This window comes from Hippoglossus stenolepis, chromosome 22 (genome assembly GCF_022539355.2).
Source record: "Hippoglossus stenolepis isolate QCI-W04-F060 chromosome 22, HSTE1.2, whole genome shotgun sequence".
NCBI lineage: Eukaryota > Metazoa > Chordata > Actinopteri > Pleuronectiformes > Pleuronectidae > Hippoglossus > Hippoglossus stenolepis.
In genome coordinates this window covers 4,899,856-4,915,383 of record NC_061504.1, presented here as the reverse complement: position 1 = coordinate 4,915,383, position 15,528 = coordinate 4,899,856, and the positions used below count along the sequence as shown (strand labels likewise).

The window sequence follows — 15,528 nt, the reverse complement described above, 5'->3', positions numbered from 1 at the left end:
TTTCCATTGGGTTGTGACAAAACTAAGTCTTGCTACTATATGCACCTTTCAGACTGTAAACGATGACTTATGCAGGTTGTAGGTTGTTGTTGTTGGAAAATCGCTCCTGTAAACAAATCACTGCTGGATGTTGCTGAACCCGTGAACTTACAGAACATTTTGACCTCAGTCATTTGGATAAGTTGGATATTTGTGAACTGTAGCGGTCAAACTGGCAGCAGTGCAACAGAGAGGACATTGATTTCGCTGAACTTGGGTCACACACCCACACATAAGCAGGAATGTAAAGCCAATACCTGTTAAGTCATGTGTGACCAGTTACAGTTAAACCATCTGCTCTGACCTCATTAGACCCATTGTCTTTATTGTTGTACTGTAAAACACACACACACTGGGGGGGTGACACTCAATGGCATATTACATACCCCTTATATTCATTTCTATAAACAGATTCTCCGTGTGTATATACAGAATCTGTAGGCAAGTGACAAGGTTTGGGGGATTTTAGTCCAATCACGTTAGAGCAGGCTTGGTTTCCCGCAGGTTAACAGCCCATGTGGAGAGCATAAGTGGCCAAACACATTGACGTAAATGCATCGTTTTTTTTATTTATCTGCATTCATATGAAGCTGACGGGTTCTACGATTGACCTTACTCTGACCTTAACCACCACAACTAACCCTTACCCCAACCCTTACCCTAACCATAACTTAAACCTAATTCTAACCCTAAAACCAGGTCTTAACCCTCTAACAGCCCTTTTAAAAAGTGAGGACTGGACATAATGAGGAATAAAATCAAACCTAGAGCTGAATTATTTAATTAAGTTGTGTATCACAGTAAAACATTACTTATAATCTTTTTGAAAATTACTATTTTTTATTACTGTCAGTTTTCCATCATGATACACTGTAACTTTACCTCTGAAACATAAGTCAGCAAGATGAATGTAGTTCAGTGGGTTTACTCAGAGACTCCGCCTGGAGGAAACAGCAGATGAATGGCTGCACAGTGAATTAACACATTCACTCATGCAAAGACGATGACTATTCATGCTTACACGCAACTAGCAACAGTGGTCCAGTTTACACTAGTACAGTATACACGTAGCTTGTACCTATGAGAAGGTGCTGTGTGTGTGTGCACATTCACAAAGTGTAACAAATAAAAGCACACACAGATGGGTATGTCAGTGGATGGAGACGGTATCATGAATAGATTCATACGTGTGCACATACACTGCATGTCTTGGCATTTAAACAACGTTGGTGTATGCAGACATACACTCATAAATAATTAATTCAGTCTCACACACACATTCTGAGGCAGAGCTGGTGATATTTAGTCGAACATTTGTGCAAACTGAATGTGCTACGAGCACGAAATTAGGAAAATGCCATTTTTACTTTTTCTTTTATGCCTCTTTGATTGGATTTATTGTGATGCGTGTTTAACTGCGAAATGTTCTTCAGATGCTGCTCATATTCTCTTACATTATTCATGTGAAAAGCACAGCCTTGTTCCAACACACACACACACACACACACACACACACACACATGCATATAAACACCCACCCCGCATGAGTACGTTTAAACTGAATTCACGCTGTGCACTCCACACAACAATTCAGAAACACACATTCACACATACACAGGACATCAATAAATGTACACAGAATGTGAGACGTGTACTCATGTGTTAACAATACACACAAACACACGGACTCAGAGGTTGCAGCAGTGTGACCTGAGGCCAACCAGTCATGTTTGACCGATAGTTTGACCATCTGCTCTCATTAGAGCTGGACCCATTTAACAGCCAGTATACAGTTTGTGAACTGCAACACACATTTGAGATACAGATAGAGCAAAGAGTGAAAAGTGAAGGGTGTCAGCATCCGAAAATATCTTAGTATCAACTCAGATTTTGTACAATAAAAGAGAAAAATCGGCTTGATTGTTTTTTGTCACAAAATAGCACACAGGCTGTTTTCCCAACACAAACACAGCTGAGCCTCCAGATTTTCTGGTGACGCAGATGCAAGAGAAAAGCTTTTTTCAGGGAGTTTGACATTTTCAGATCAGTCGTCCTTGAACACTCTGTATCTCTTTATTTATCTGGCACACATCTCTCTTATGCAGGTACCCTGAACCAGCACAGCTGGGGTAAGAAGTACCCGTCCTGCAACAGCGGGCGGCAGTCTCCTGTGGACATCGATGAAACCTTCACCCAGGTCAGGCTGCAGTACCAGAACCTACAGCTCGAGGGCTGGGACCAACTGACGGCAGAGTCCAGCACCATCCACAACAATGGGAAGACTGGTATGGAAATGTTTTCACAATCTCCTCAAATGTAACTTCGCCTCTAAGGTTTGGGTGAAGTGAAATTCTACAAATGCCATTCGAACGCAGTGATGGGAGGCGTGGCTAAGACACGCCTACCTACGCCCCACACGCCCATCTCTCTCTATCCCCCACACATACATACCAATTAGCTTGTTATCTAGGTTATCTAGTTATTAGCAACAACTCCAGTAGCATCACGCACACCTGGAGTTTCCTGACGTCAAGCTGAGACACCTGACTGTGCTGGCGGTTCAAAGAGCTGTGGTGTGTTTGTGAGACAGTCAGGGCTGAAGCAGTCGTGTATGAGGACATGGAGGGACAGGAGAGGATGGGAGACGTCTCTGAATGGCAGACGATGTGGTGGTTTATCTGTTTCGTCTCAGCATAGATTTGAAAATGAGCGCGGCTTTCCAGATTCCCCCTCATGGGCGGTCTTTGGTGGCGCCCCCACCCTTGATTAGAGGGTATTAACCTTTTCAAATATATATAAATGTCATGATATAAAGACGTCCCAAATGGTTATAACACCAGGTGATGGTGATGTTAAAACCAGCATTGATGTATTTCATCAAAGAACGTTCATAATTTAATTTACAGCTAAAAAAAACACATGTGTACTGTATCACTTTAATGCACCTTACCCACACTGTCTGCTCTTTTGCATTATGAGAAGTGAGTGTTAACAGTCTAACCTTCACATACTGTTTTCTTTGTTCATAATCAACCCCCCAGGCTTAATCAAGAAGGGGTTTTAGCTCTGCCGCGTTCAAGCTGCTGAAGCCATGTTAACAATGATGTCCTGCAGGAAATCAAACTGTTTCATTTCACTTCTTTTTTTTTATTTTCAACCCCAGAGGGGAGCCTGTTAAAGCAGCAAGCAGAGGAGGAAAATGCAGCATGTGGTAGATCCTATGGAAATGATTTTGACGTGTTTCTGTTAATCGCTGGATGTGGAAAGAAGCTTAACTTTTCAGATGCTGAAAACCACACATATATATTTCACAACCTGTAGGTTAATGAAGAAGAGAAGCAGCCAGGATTTAAAGGGGAAGAAGTCAGATAATGAAAGAAACTGAGAGCAGCAGAGCCAGTGAGACAACAGCGCAGAGATCATGCGGAGAGAGGGGAGGAAGATCGATGTCGAGAGGCAGACGAGATGAAACCGAGCAACAGAGAAGAGGCAACAAAGGAGCAAGAGAAAGAAATGTATATGTTAAAAGACGATGTGAAGAGACAGCGAGAGGAAAGGCAGAGTGTGCAGTGATGTTTGGACTGAAGAACAAATGAAAGCTGTCTGAGATAGCATCACCATCTTCCAATACTGCCTTGTGTGTGTGTGTGTGTGTGTGTGTGTGTGTGTGTGTGTGTGTGTGTGTGTGTGTGTGTGTGTGTGTTAGTTTACCCTCTGCATGTTAATGGTTGTAAATCCATCTCCTTTTCTCTCTGTGAAATCAAACAGGAAATTGCATATTTTAACAGATGTTGAACAGCTGGCTTAATATTATGGGAGAAATGTGTGACCTGCTCTGTGTCACTGCACTGATCGTCATATTAAAAGACAAACTGAGCATCAGAACATTTTGTAAGCATTTGCAAAATGTCCACATGTGCCTCATATTAGAATATCACCATTAAACCTTCATTGAGAGGACTTATAGCAAATGTGCAGCAACATCTCATAGTCATGACATGCCACATAAATCAAATGACCAGGGTGTCCACATTTAAGCTGCAGCTGCCAGGCTCCTACATGTCATTTCCTGTGGAGAGAAACATGGATGTTGTGTCCGGGACACCACTGCAACAATGATTGAAGTTGTTGTTACCATCTTATCACTTGTTTAGAGGAGTATTATTGAAGCTGATTTGGCCACCATGGTACTGTACTGACAGACCATAGACTGCGAGAAGTCTTCCTACCACTATCTAGAAATGAAATTAACACTTGAACAAACATCAGTGTGATAAGAACTACCGAAAATGACAGAAACCATACTTGAGAAAAATGTATTTGATGTGCACTTATTCCATTTCTCCCTTCTCCCGTCTACTAACATGGAGGAGGTGGGCTTTATGACCTATACTGGAATAAATAAACATTTATATAGCATTTTACAAATCAGCTCATCATCTGAATTTAATTGGTAGCCAACATTCTTTGCAATTTTATATTTCAACAGGTTGGTTTACAGAAAGGTAAAATCAAAGTTTATGTGCGTGTCTTAGTGGCCATTGATGTGGAGGGGGAGTTCTTTGTGAGCGGAGGAGGGTTGAACTCCAGGCTTCGTGTCAGTAGAATCACGTTCCACTGGGGGCGCTGCAACGCAACGTCAGATGGGTCTGAACACAGCCTGAATGGGATGAAATACCCTCTGGAGGTAAACGACGTGTTTGTTCGTCTGCTACATCATAACACATTGAACGGTCGTACATTGGTCTGAGTCCACCTAACCTACTTGTTTCCTACTCTCATCCAGATGCAAATCTACTGTTACGATCCGGATGACTTTCTAAGTCTGGATGATGCTATAAGGGAAGGAGGGAGGGTCTCTGCTTTGGCTGTGCTCTTTGAGGTAAGTCCACCAGTTGGTTTGTGACCCAGATCATTAGAATCCTGCACGGGTCCATTTTTTGCAAACCTGCACCCGCAGAGCTCCGTAACATTACCCACAATTATCTCCAAGTCAAACCCACACCCGCCTGCATCTGTTAACATATGTTGATCCAACCCGTCACCCATAATTAAACACACATCAACTGGGTAATGGCCTCCTCGTCCTGGTGGTTGCTCCTGCATCTGTCAGTGTGTTTTCTCTGTGACGGCGTAACCAGCTTGTGGCTATCAAAGCAAAGCCACTGACATATTCACCACCGGCTGTTTTTGTTTTACTGGGATCCACTTTGGTTTACTAACTAGTTCAGTGTGGGTAGAGACAGTTATTTGATCAGAAGTAAACGGGTCAAAGGTGGTGTCATAGGCTTTCAAATTAAAATGAATCTTTACGGCTGACTGGGCTTCACAGCCTTTTTCATTTCTGATTGCTCCTGAGAAATTATATACTTTAGTTCTCACCTGCTCCCTGCCCCCATTTAGTTCATTCTGTTGTTTTTATATTGATATACCTTTTTGCAGGTTACCATTGGGTACCCACCTGATTCGGTGCAGGTCTCTGTCTGTTCCTCTTGAAAATGCTGCCTGTCTATGAAACCCTCAGTAGAATATTGTGTTTTCTCGTCCACAGATCAGCCTGGAAGACAATGAGAACTTCAATCCTGTGATAGATGCCATCAACACTGTCAGCAGGTTTGGTAGGTCACCACTCTGCGTCATTACACTGGGTGCAAATTGTAAAATAACAAGCCCTTAAATTGTATTAATCTCCCCTGTCGTTGCGCTTATGCGCCTCACACTGAGCACTGCACAAATTGATTTTGCCCAAGAGGGAAAAACACTGAAGTAAATTAAATTGTACTTTTCACCAGATAAAATTATAGGAGGTGTTCTGGAGAATAATTTATTTAATCAACAGAGAAAGAAGCAGAATGATAGGGTTCAGCGAAGCAAGCAACCACTAGTTAAATCAAGGTATTTCACAAAGTCATTCAGAGTCACTGTATTTCCATGTCATTGCGATAAAGTTTCAACACAACTGGTTTGAAGATATCCTTGCATCAAAAATGTGAGTCAAAGCAGTGGGATCATAGAGAAATGCCACAAATATAATGAGACAATAAATGATGCGTCTCTCTCCTAAATGATAAATCACGAATGTCACCGACTTGACAGTCTGATACTTTAAAATGCTTTATTCAAGGTAGGTCCATCAGCTTTGGGAACATTTGTTGTGACATTTTGCTACTGAGGGGACTTTATTCCTTTTTTCTTTTTCTTAAAACCAGGTAAAAGCGGCTCGTTGGAAGCCTTCACCCTGCGCTCCCTAATGCCTAATAACACCGATAAATATTACATCTACAACGGCTCCCTGACTGCTCCTCCCTGCTCTGAGATGGTGGAATGGGTTGTGTTCAAACAGACTGTGGCCATATCAGAAAAACAGGTCAGTACACACACACACACACACACGAGTAATACCTGACACACACACACACACACACACACACACACACACACACACACACACACACACACACACACACACACACACACTGTTACTGACCAGCATGCTGCACTTTTACAAGGAAGAAAAAAGCCTTATGTGCTTTATATCTGAGTTTTGCGTTCATCACTTAATCTAGCGATAAGCACTACTACCTTGCACCTCAAAATAAAAGCATTTCCTGTTAACACTGTCCTCATGATTTAAAGGAAAGGTTGGTAATTGTTTCTGAAACACTTTTATCTTATTTGTTGAAATCCTCTTCACGTCCCGATAGCCATCAATAAATAAAGTCGTCCAATCGTTTCACATGGACTGAATGAAATGATTGGCGGGTGTGCCTGTCCGTCACTAACCGACCCGCTCAACCTGCCGTGCTCTCTCTGCACATGACTTCACAAGCTAGAGAGACGATAACCAGAGGCTAGCGAGTGAGTCACAGAAAAGTTGTCTCCTAGCAGTTGTCACTCGGTGCATGTTCATGTGTTTTGCGGCGTGGCTTTGACGAGGGGGGGTGATGGGAGACGGTGGGATGTATCAACTGCATATTTTCAAAGTATAGCCTGCTCCTACTAGCTTTTACAGGATTGCATTTGCTTTGTTTTGTACATGCACATCCTATTCAATGTTTTTATTGTGTGTATTTTGCGTTGAGGCAGCAATTCCCTGTATCCAAAACAACTCTCTCCCGAGGGAGACAAATACAGTTACCTAAACATTGAACCTTACCAACCCTAGCTTTAAGTGAGTTTAACTGAGTTATCATGAGGGTAACAGACTGTATTTTCTTCCACATTTACTGTATTCTATTATTTATTTATTCCAAACCAAAGTATTTCACAACACTTTCTGAATAATGATTTCACTGGCCTGAATAAAGAAACGTCAGCTCGACTAATTCTGGTTCTCATTCACTTACAACCAACAGTCATGAAAAGCTTCTTTTAAAATCGATGACAGCAATGTCTGGTGCGAGCCTGCGAGCTTTATGATGCAAATTCTCATTTCTTCATGTTAGACGCTCCCAGTCACACTCATGTAGTGCTTTGAAATCATGAAACAAAAAGTCATATGGGTTCTTGCTGCAGTGATGTAAAAATCGTTAAAAAAAACATCAGTCGTCCCTGGCTTTAGTATTCCGTTTAAAAGGAAAACTCCTCTTCTCCTCCGTCTCCTTCGTCTCTCGCTGCCGCCTGTAGTTGTCTGGTTGCAGTTTGTGGCTGGTGACATTGCAGTAATGCAATGTGACGACCTGAGTCAAAATGTGAATTTATAGAAAATGGGGTTTTGCAGTGGAATAATCCAGTGAAATCAAAATAAACGGTCCTGTCAAGCAGCAGCAACACGAGCTGGCACTGTGGTGTCACTGCAGTTTGATTCCAGGCTGGAGACTTTTCAGGACCTCCGAGGAACAGCGGCTAGGACTGAGATCATCCGTGTGATAATCCTCTGTTATGTAGAAGAATATTGGAGAGTGAACGAGGACATGCCAGTGTGTGTCTGTGTGTTTGTCAGGGTTTGCATGATTGAAATAAGGGTGGCAAGGCGTAGAGTGGGCACATCCAAGCTAACCAAAAATAAAGCAGTACTATCTCTCTGGCTCTGACTGGCACCGACACAAGCCTCTTACACACACACACACACACACACACACACACACACACACACACACACACACACACACACACACACACACACACACACACACACACACAGACACACACACACACAAAGACATACTTGTCTCCATGTTTTAAGATAATTTTATATTGACTTACATTGATTTCCTGGAGATTTAACCTAACCTTAACCATAGTTACTACTTGACTAACCTAAACCTAACGTTAAACCTAACCTACTTTACATCCCTCTGTGTCTCTGTGTCCCTCTGTGTGTGTCTCAGTTGGAGATGTTTTGCGAGGTGATGACCATGGAGCAGGCCGGATACGTGATGCTGACCGATTACCTGCAGAACAACTTCAGAGAGCAGCAGCAGCAGTTCATGGGTCAGGTGTTCGCCTCGTACACCGGAGTGGAGGACGTGCTCACACCCAGTACGTCACCAAGCACTCAACTGAAAGAAGTTCAAGCTGCTTGTTTGTTCCATTTTCTGCATTTCACTTCATTTCCCATTGAATCACCTCATGCTTATACAACACTTTTTAATCACAGGAAGACACGCTGAACATGTAAATCTGTCAAATCAATCATACACAGTGGCAGAGAGTAACTAGATTTACTAATGTTCTGTACTTTACTAAAGTATTAACTTAATTATATTTATTTTATTTTTATGTACGTGCCTCCAAATTTCCCTCTACATTATTTATTTCATATTTATTAGCAGATTCAATTCATTCAACTAACTAGAAGACAAATTTTCTGCAATATGAAAATCTTGTATAAATTAAACTCCCCATCAGAGATAAGTACATTGTAATTTCATATTTTTTTCCCATGTATTATCCTTCTTTGCCTGCAGCTGTAACACTGTCCTCCAAGGTCATCCTCGTTATGATCATCAAAAGATATAATTCACGACGCTCTCCATCTTCATAAAGTCGCCCCCTCAAGTAAAGTGGGTCTAAAGTGGGTTTCCTAGGAGCTCGACTTTGTACTTCAGCGCCCCCTGCTCCTCTCCGAGCTGGCAATTTATTTTTGCTGCTCTTTTTGAAATTGAAATAAAGTATTCAGAAATTCAGAGAGGGGTCTTTTTGCCTGCAACCTCTTCATGATCACACACTCGCACACGCACGCGCCTCCCACTCATTGCCACATTCACCTCCGAAGTTGTTCTGTTTTAAATGTATTCCTTCCCTTTTCGAGTACAGTCAAACATTCAGCAACACTGACGTGAGACATTGCACCGTTTTTCAGATGTTTAGATCCAGCTGTCCCATTGTGACTCTTCTCCTCATGTTCCTTCATTTGTTTTGTTCAGTTTTCTTGCATCTCATCCAAGCAAAGAAATAATTTAGCTGGTTTTTTTTTCTAACCGATCTTACTTCTGTCTCCAGCCTGCAGCTTAGAGCCGGAGAACATTCAGGCCGATGCTCAGAACGACACCACCATCGTGGTGACGTGGGAGCGCCCTCGCGTGGTTTACGACACGACCATCGACTGGTACACCGTCACGTACCAGAGGCTGCAGGGCCGAGACCAAAGCAAGCAGGAGTACAGGACAGACGGGGACCAGGATGTGGTGCGAAAAGATTTCTCTACATCTTTCCAAATCACGAACAAAAAAATCCATATGAATACATGTAATTTTAAAGATCCTGTGAAACGCAGGTTAGAGCTGTATTTGATTCCTCATATATGAATGTGTTGGGTAAAAACAGGAAGCTGTGGAGGGAACTGTTGCAGGTATTGATGAACATTCACAGCATCCAATAGCATTGAATGTGACAGCCTGCTCTCTGTTTCCCACCACCTTCGCTTACGCCTGCATATTTTAACCAATAAATTTGAAAGCTTAGGTCTTTGTGCATTAGTAGGCAACTGGCAGAATTTATATTCACATGGAGGAGTTCAAGAAACTCTGTGGGGAAGGAGTGAAATTTTTTGAGGAAGTTCATATTTTTTTCAATAATATAAAAAATTTAAAAGAAAGCGTTATAACTGGATGCAAAATGAGAAGACCTGCATGATAAATGAGAAAAAAACATAACAGGAAGAGAAAAGATGAATATTTTGATAGGTTTTTGACATGTTGATAAATTAAGCATTAAGACAGGAGCATAGAATTCACATTTTGAAATGTATTTTTCATTTCATGGGGCCTTTAAGTAGTTTATAAGCTGTTATCTACAGTCACCACAGGTAGATTAGTTACACAGGACTTACAAAAACATAATAAGTGACAGTCATGTTGTTAGATTCACCCGTCCACTCTCACGCTCATCTGTTACTGTCATCAACGTGATCAACTGACCCTCTTAACGGGTCACTTAGCGTCCTTTAATTTGACCAGTAATATGTGAATGTATTTAAATCTATATCTCTGTTTGTGTGTGTTTGTGTGTGTGCGCTCTTGCATGTGTGAAGACTTAGTCATCAATAGTTTGTTTACATATTGTGGATGTGCATAATTAGTTATTGCATTTACGTTGTTTTCAATTCTTTATTTTTCATTGTAGGTTTTTTTGTGATATAGTTGTTATTTAAAGATTCTTTATATTAATGATGGACAACAATATTATCATATATATATTTATAGCTTATGTTTTGCAATTCATGATAAATCCAATTTCAGATTTAGAGTTTGACATATCACAATTATTTATACATAGTAGTTATTTAGTTATGAGGTAATTGCAGCAGCAGCATCTGGAGTGTTGGAGGGAAATTTTGAACCCCAAAGGCTAAATATTCGAATGAAAGCACACTAAGAGGAAACCATAATGTCCAGAACTTGTTATATAATTTGAACATTTGTATTTAAAATAGAAAGACGTTTTACAGGCACATGTACAAGTCTGTGATTCTGAATAGGATAGATGTACCACAGTAGGGAGGAAGATTAAAAGTTTGAAGAGTCGATCTTTTTTGAAACGTTTATTTAAAAAATAGGAACATCCTCATTATTGAATTTTGGAGCAAAATAATCATACAAATATGATTACAAATGGCTATGATGGTAAATCTTTAGTATATTGATTTAGAGAACAAGAGTGCAAGAAAACTGGTGAGCAAGTCAAACAGAGAAATGGACATAGACACTTGAATAGTGTTAAATAACAACCAGATCAAAATCGATTCAAATTGAACACGAGGGTGGTGATGAAGGAGTGTGTGAGCTCGTCTGTTTCTGTTGTGGTTTGGAGAATATAAAACTGTCTTATGTGACTTCACAGGGCGCCATCATCTCAAGCCTGCTGGCCAACAGCAGCTATGTGGTACAGGTGGTGGCTGTTTGCACCAATGGACTCAGAGGACGATGGAGCGACCAGATCATCGTGGACATGCCTTTAGAAGACCCCGGTACATGCACACACACACACACACACACACACACACACACACACACACACACACACACACACACACACACACACCGCATGTGTATAAACTGTTTCATTCACCACAATAGTATTTAATTTTTTTTGTTCCTCTCTGTAGAAAATGATTCGGACCCCGACACTGTCACTAAAGATGTGGGAGTCAACAAGGAGGTAGGACAATCTGTGTGTGTGGGTGTGTGGGTGTGTGTGTGTATTTTTGTGGTTTCACCTGACACCACTCAGCATGTTGGCATTCATTTAGCGAAATTATTTTGTTTGCCCCGTATTCAATCCTGTCAGTGAGCCTAATTACTATGCAAATGATTGTAATTATGTCAGCGGAGGCTTGTTGTTACGTGCTCAGAGAGCTGTACCAGAGTTCGCTCCCTCACTCTGCATTAATGAAGATGACTTTATAATTCGCCAGCAGCGCCACCACAAGATGAATATTTATATTCACTAATTTAAGGAAGAAGTAGTGAAAGTATCCTTTACTTTTCTTCTCCCATAATCACATACAATTAAAAATAAAAGTAGGGAAAAAGGATTTAAAAAGAGAATTAAAAGAAGTCACTGAATCTGCCAGCCTCATCTCCTCAGGCAGGTCGCTCCAAAACCGGGGGGACCCTCACCTTTAAACCACTGTCACCTTTAAACCTAAGTCTTGACTTTGGAAGAAGCACATTACATGACCACTCCTGTACTCTGGGCACGAGCGCGTAAACAGATTGCTGAAACAACAGCTTGTCTCCTACACATGTAAACAGTCGTGTCATTGTAAAACCGCACAACAGCTGTTAGCAAAGACAACAGGGTCAGCCACACTCGTAATTGATTATTCATGTTGGGTTCTACACTGGTATCCGATGCTAATGCCGGTTGTTTTCTTGTGGAAGTGGATGAAACGAGCCTGACGAATCAGCGAAAGGCTACGTTTAGACAGAAAAGACCCAATCAGCAACTGACATCTCCGTTTCTGCCCAAGCAGACAAAAACACCGCCCTGGAGTTTTCAAACTAACTCCAAACTCCAAAATTCCAGAGTAGTGTGTACCAGGCGTATCTGTACCAGAGTATGCATTTCATAAATTAAAACGTAGAGTATGGATGTTTCCTAAGGCTCCGAGTTGGCTCATATGGGGTCAACATTTCTTCTATGTAGTTTGAGCTTAAAGGTTGGTCAGTAACCCTAACCCATGCTCTCTACAAAACATGGATCCAAACAGCTTGTGCTTCTCACAGACGTGCTCTCTTCCTCCTGGTAGGTCTCATCTAAAGCCAAGTGGGGGAAACCTGAGAACCAAAACCAGGTGGATTTGCCCCTAGAGGACCACAGCCCTGTGGAGGAGGTCCCAGCGGAGCAGACCAGAGTTTACCAGAACCATCCCACACGCCTCCAGGACCAGCCGACAGACCAAACCCAAGCCAACCAGAACGTCGCGGTGCAGGTCAACCCACGCCCAACCCCCAAGACTCCCTCTGATTCTGTGGTTCTGCAGAAAACTCGACTGAACCAGAGTGCGAAAAAGAAACCGGATCAAAACAGGTCTACACCGGATGATATGGATCAGAACTGGATCGACGAGGACACCATGACTCCAACACAGCGGACTTTCACTAATGCAGGTTTTGACGGCAACGGTGCTATCTGGATAACCGAGGCAACGGAGCAGCCTGGCTTCCTGTTTCCAGTTGCTCGAATCACGACGCTGCCGACGATCCACCGACAAATCACAGAAGAGGCTTCACTGTCAGTGGTCCCAAATCAGGTACTCCCTTTGGATCTTCTTGGTGACAAAATGATGGGAATTTTCTCCTTTAAAAGCTAATCAGCCTTAAAGGAGACACATTAGGCTTTTTCAGATTCTTTTCTAAAGTGCATTATATTGGTTTTTATGCCATTAGCCGGAGGCATTAGGTTTTCGGGTGGTCTGTCCCATTCTTGTGAACATGTTATCTCATTTCTTCAAATTCAATACAAATGTTCAGTTGTACTCAAGAAAAAACTCCTCAGAAAACACTTCTGCTGTAGCTACTGAAACACCTTATTAGTCATCTGGACGATACCTTTTTTATTTGCATAATGCGACTTATTGGCTCGTCTGGCACGGCCGCCCCTTAATCACAACAGAGGGCCAATCAGAGCAGACTGGGCTTTATCAGGAGGTGGGCCTTAACGAGACATAAGCTAAAAAGTGTTTCAGACAGTGGCTGACAAGAGGAGCTGCAGGAATGGACAGTATGAGGAAAGTTTTCTGAACATTAGAGCATGTAAACCTTTTCAAGTAATAACACAAGTTGAAGCTATGAACCTGAATATGAGTATAATGTATAATGTATGTAGAATAATTTAATTTATACAGCAACAAACAATTATGACACAAGATATAATGCAGTGTTCCTTGTTGTAAATTCCAAATGTCAGATCAGTTTGTTTAAATGAAACCTTCACAGATTTTTACTGTGGTCTTGTACATTTATTCATCCAGGGAACCGGTTTAAAGCCAGTGTTTTTGTTTTCGACTTTGTGTTCCACTTGCAGTCAAAGGATCAGGCTCCACCAGAACAAGCTGGTGAAAGTGAGCTCCCTTCTCCGCAGTCGGACCTCTACACCCCTCCTGTGGAGGAAATCCAAGTCACAGATGTCTTCTATGAAGACACAGTCAACAACTTTCCCCTGGAAAGCTCCGCCTCCGCTGCAACAGAGTCCTCTGCTGCTGCTGCGGTGCCAGGTCAGACTTTACAAGAAGAGATTTATTCTGTTTTTTTTGTCAGTCTAGTTTACACAAAAACATCTTGGATTGGTGCTGCTGCTGCAGCAGCTCTTGGTCCAGTGCCGGGGGGGAATTTAAACTCATAAATGTTTAAATAGGGACCAGCTGAAGGTTTTGTTCTGCTGGATGCTGCGGCGTCCTACGAGGAGAGTCAGTAGTCGTTCTACTCAATATTTACAGCAGCACCGATAGTCACAATTCAATAGATTGTAACAATAATTAACATAATACATTTTATTTGTTTAGTGCTTTTAACAATGATCAGACACTTAAAGGATTACAAATAAAACAGTGATCAGATAAAATGGACATCGTGATCAGACATTGAAATATAAGATACACATAAGAATCAAACATTAAAGGTGTTTTATATACTATATAGTGTTTTAAAGGAGGACAGTTCAGTGCAGTTTCTGATTTGTCTGGGAAAGGGGTTCCAGAGGGAGGGGGCATTTGGGGTTCAGTGTCTTGCTCAGGGACACTTAAGTACTCGGACTGGAGGAGCCAGGAATCGAACTTTACCAAAATGTGAACACTGAATTCACATGAATCCTGTGATGTGATATACCACGACATCCCTTCACCTGTCATCCCATATTAAGGTACATCACGGCATGTCCAATCATCAGAGATATGAGGTCGTACAACCTCGGTCACCCATCATGTTGTGACATCAAAGCCACGGCTCATTATGGCACATCACATCAGGCCCAGTAGATTCATGCACCTAAAGGCCACATCCAGTCATAACAGGAGGAATCTGATCATGTTAGGCCACATCATCATGTGGCACAACACGCGTCACATCATATCACGTTCCCTTTCTCCCACAGGTATTAAAGTGGACGGAGTCTCCCCAGTGTTCTCCGCTGAGGACAGCGACGCTCCCGTGAACAAACCACTCCTGGAAACCGTCACTTCTGCCTCCTCTTCCTCCCCGTCCTCCCCCTGGATCACGGCAAGGACGGCGACCGGCAGCAACACCCTCGCCGACTCAGTCTACAAATCACTCACCACCTCCTCTCTGCTCAGGGTGCTGATGCATACGACCCAGCCCATGTTCAACGGTAGGGTACAACACCTGAGAGCGCCATCTCTCGAAACATATCTCGAATACCTCAGTCATGTCCCCTTTAATTCTATCAAGCTGCACTAAATTGCGCACACTCAACATCAGACTAGATATCAGTCCCTGAGATATGGATTCCAGATTCTTTCCTGGGAAATTGGTGTAAGCAGCCCTGTCTCTAAATGTTAAAGAAAGTGGCAAAGAAATTCCTGGAACC

The 15,528-nt window shown here is 42.2% G+C and overlaps 1 protein-coding gene across 2 annotated transcripts in view; it reads left to right on the top strand.

Annotated features, from left to right (window-relative positions):
• Positions 1 to 15,528, top strand: part of ptprz1b (protein tyrosine phosphatase receptor type Z1b) — a 64,850-nt gene that overhangs the window by 36,876 nt on the left and 12,446 nt on the right. For both annotated transcript variants that reach the window (XM_047338490.1, XM_047338489.1), the window contains exons 3-14: positions 2,145 to 2,324; positions 4,575 to 4,726; positions 4,826 to 4,921; positions 5,591 to 5,657; positions 6,249 to 6,406; positions 8,370 to 8,520; positions 9,484 to 9,668; positions 11,323 to 11,449; positions 11,588 to 11,640; positions 12,734 to 13,237; positions 14,011 to 14,200; positions 15,076 to 15,309. In XM_047338490.1, the coding sequence (XP_047194446.1) occupies positions 2,145 to 2,324; positions 4,575 to 4,726; positions 4,826 to 4,921; positions 5,591 to 5,657; positions 6,249 to 6,406; positions 8,370 to 8,520; positions 9,484 to 9,668; positions 11,323 to 11,449; positions 11,588 to 11,640; positions 12,734 to 13,237; positions 14,011 to 14,200; positions 15,076 to 15,309 (2,097 nt within the window). The remainder of the gene's footprint in view (positions 1 to 2,144; positions 2,325 to 4,574; positions 4,727 to 4,825; positions 4,922 to 5,590; positions 5,658 to 6,248; positions 6,407 to 8,369; positions 8,521 to 9,483; positions 9,669 to 11,322; positions 11,450 to 11,587; positions 11,641 to 12,733; positions 13,238 to 14,010; positions 14,201 to 15,075; positions 15,310 to 15,528) is intronic.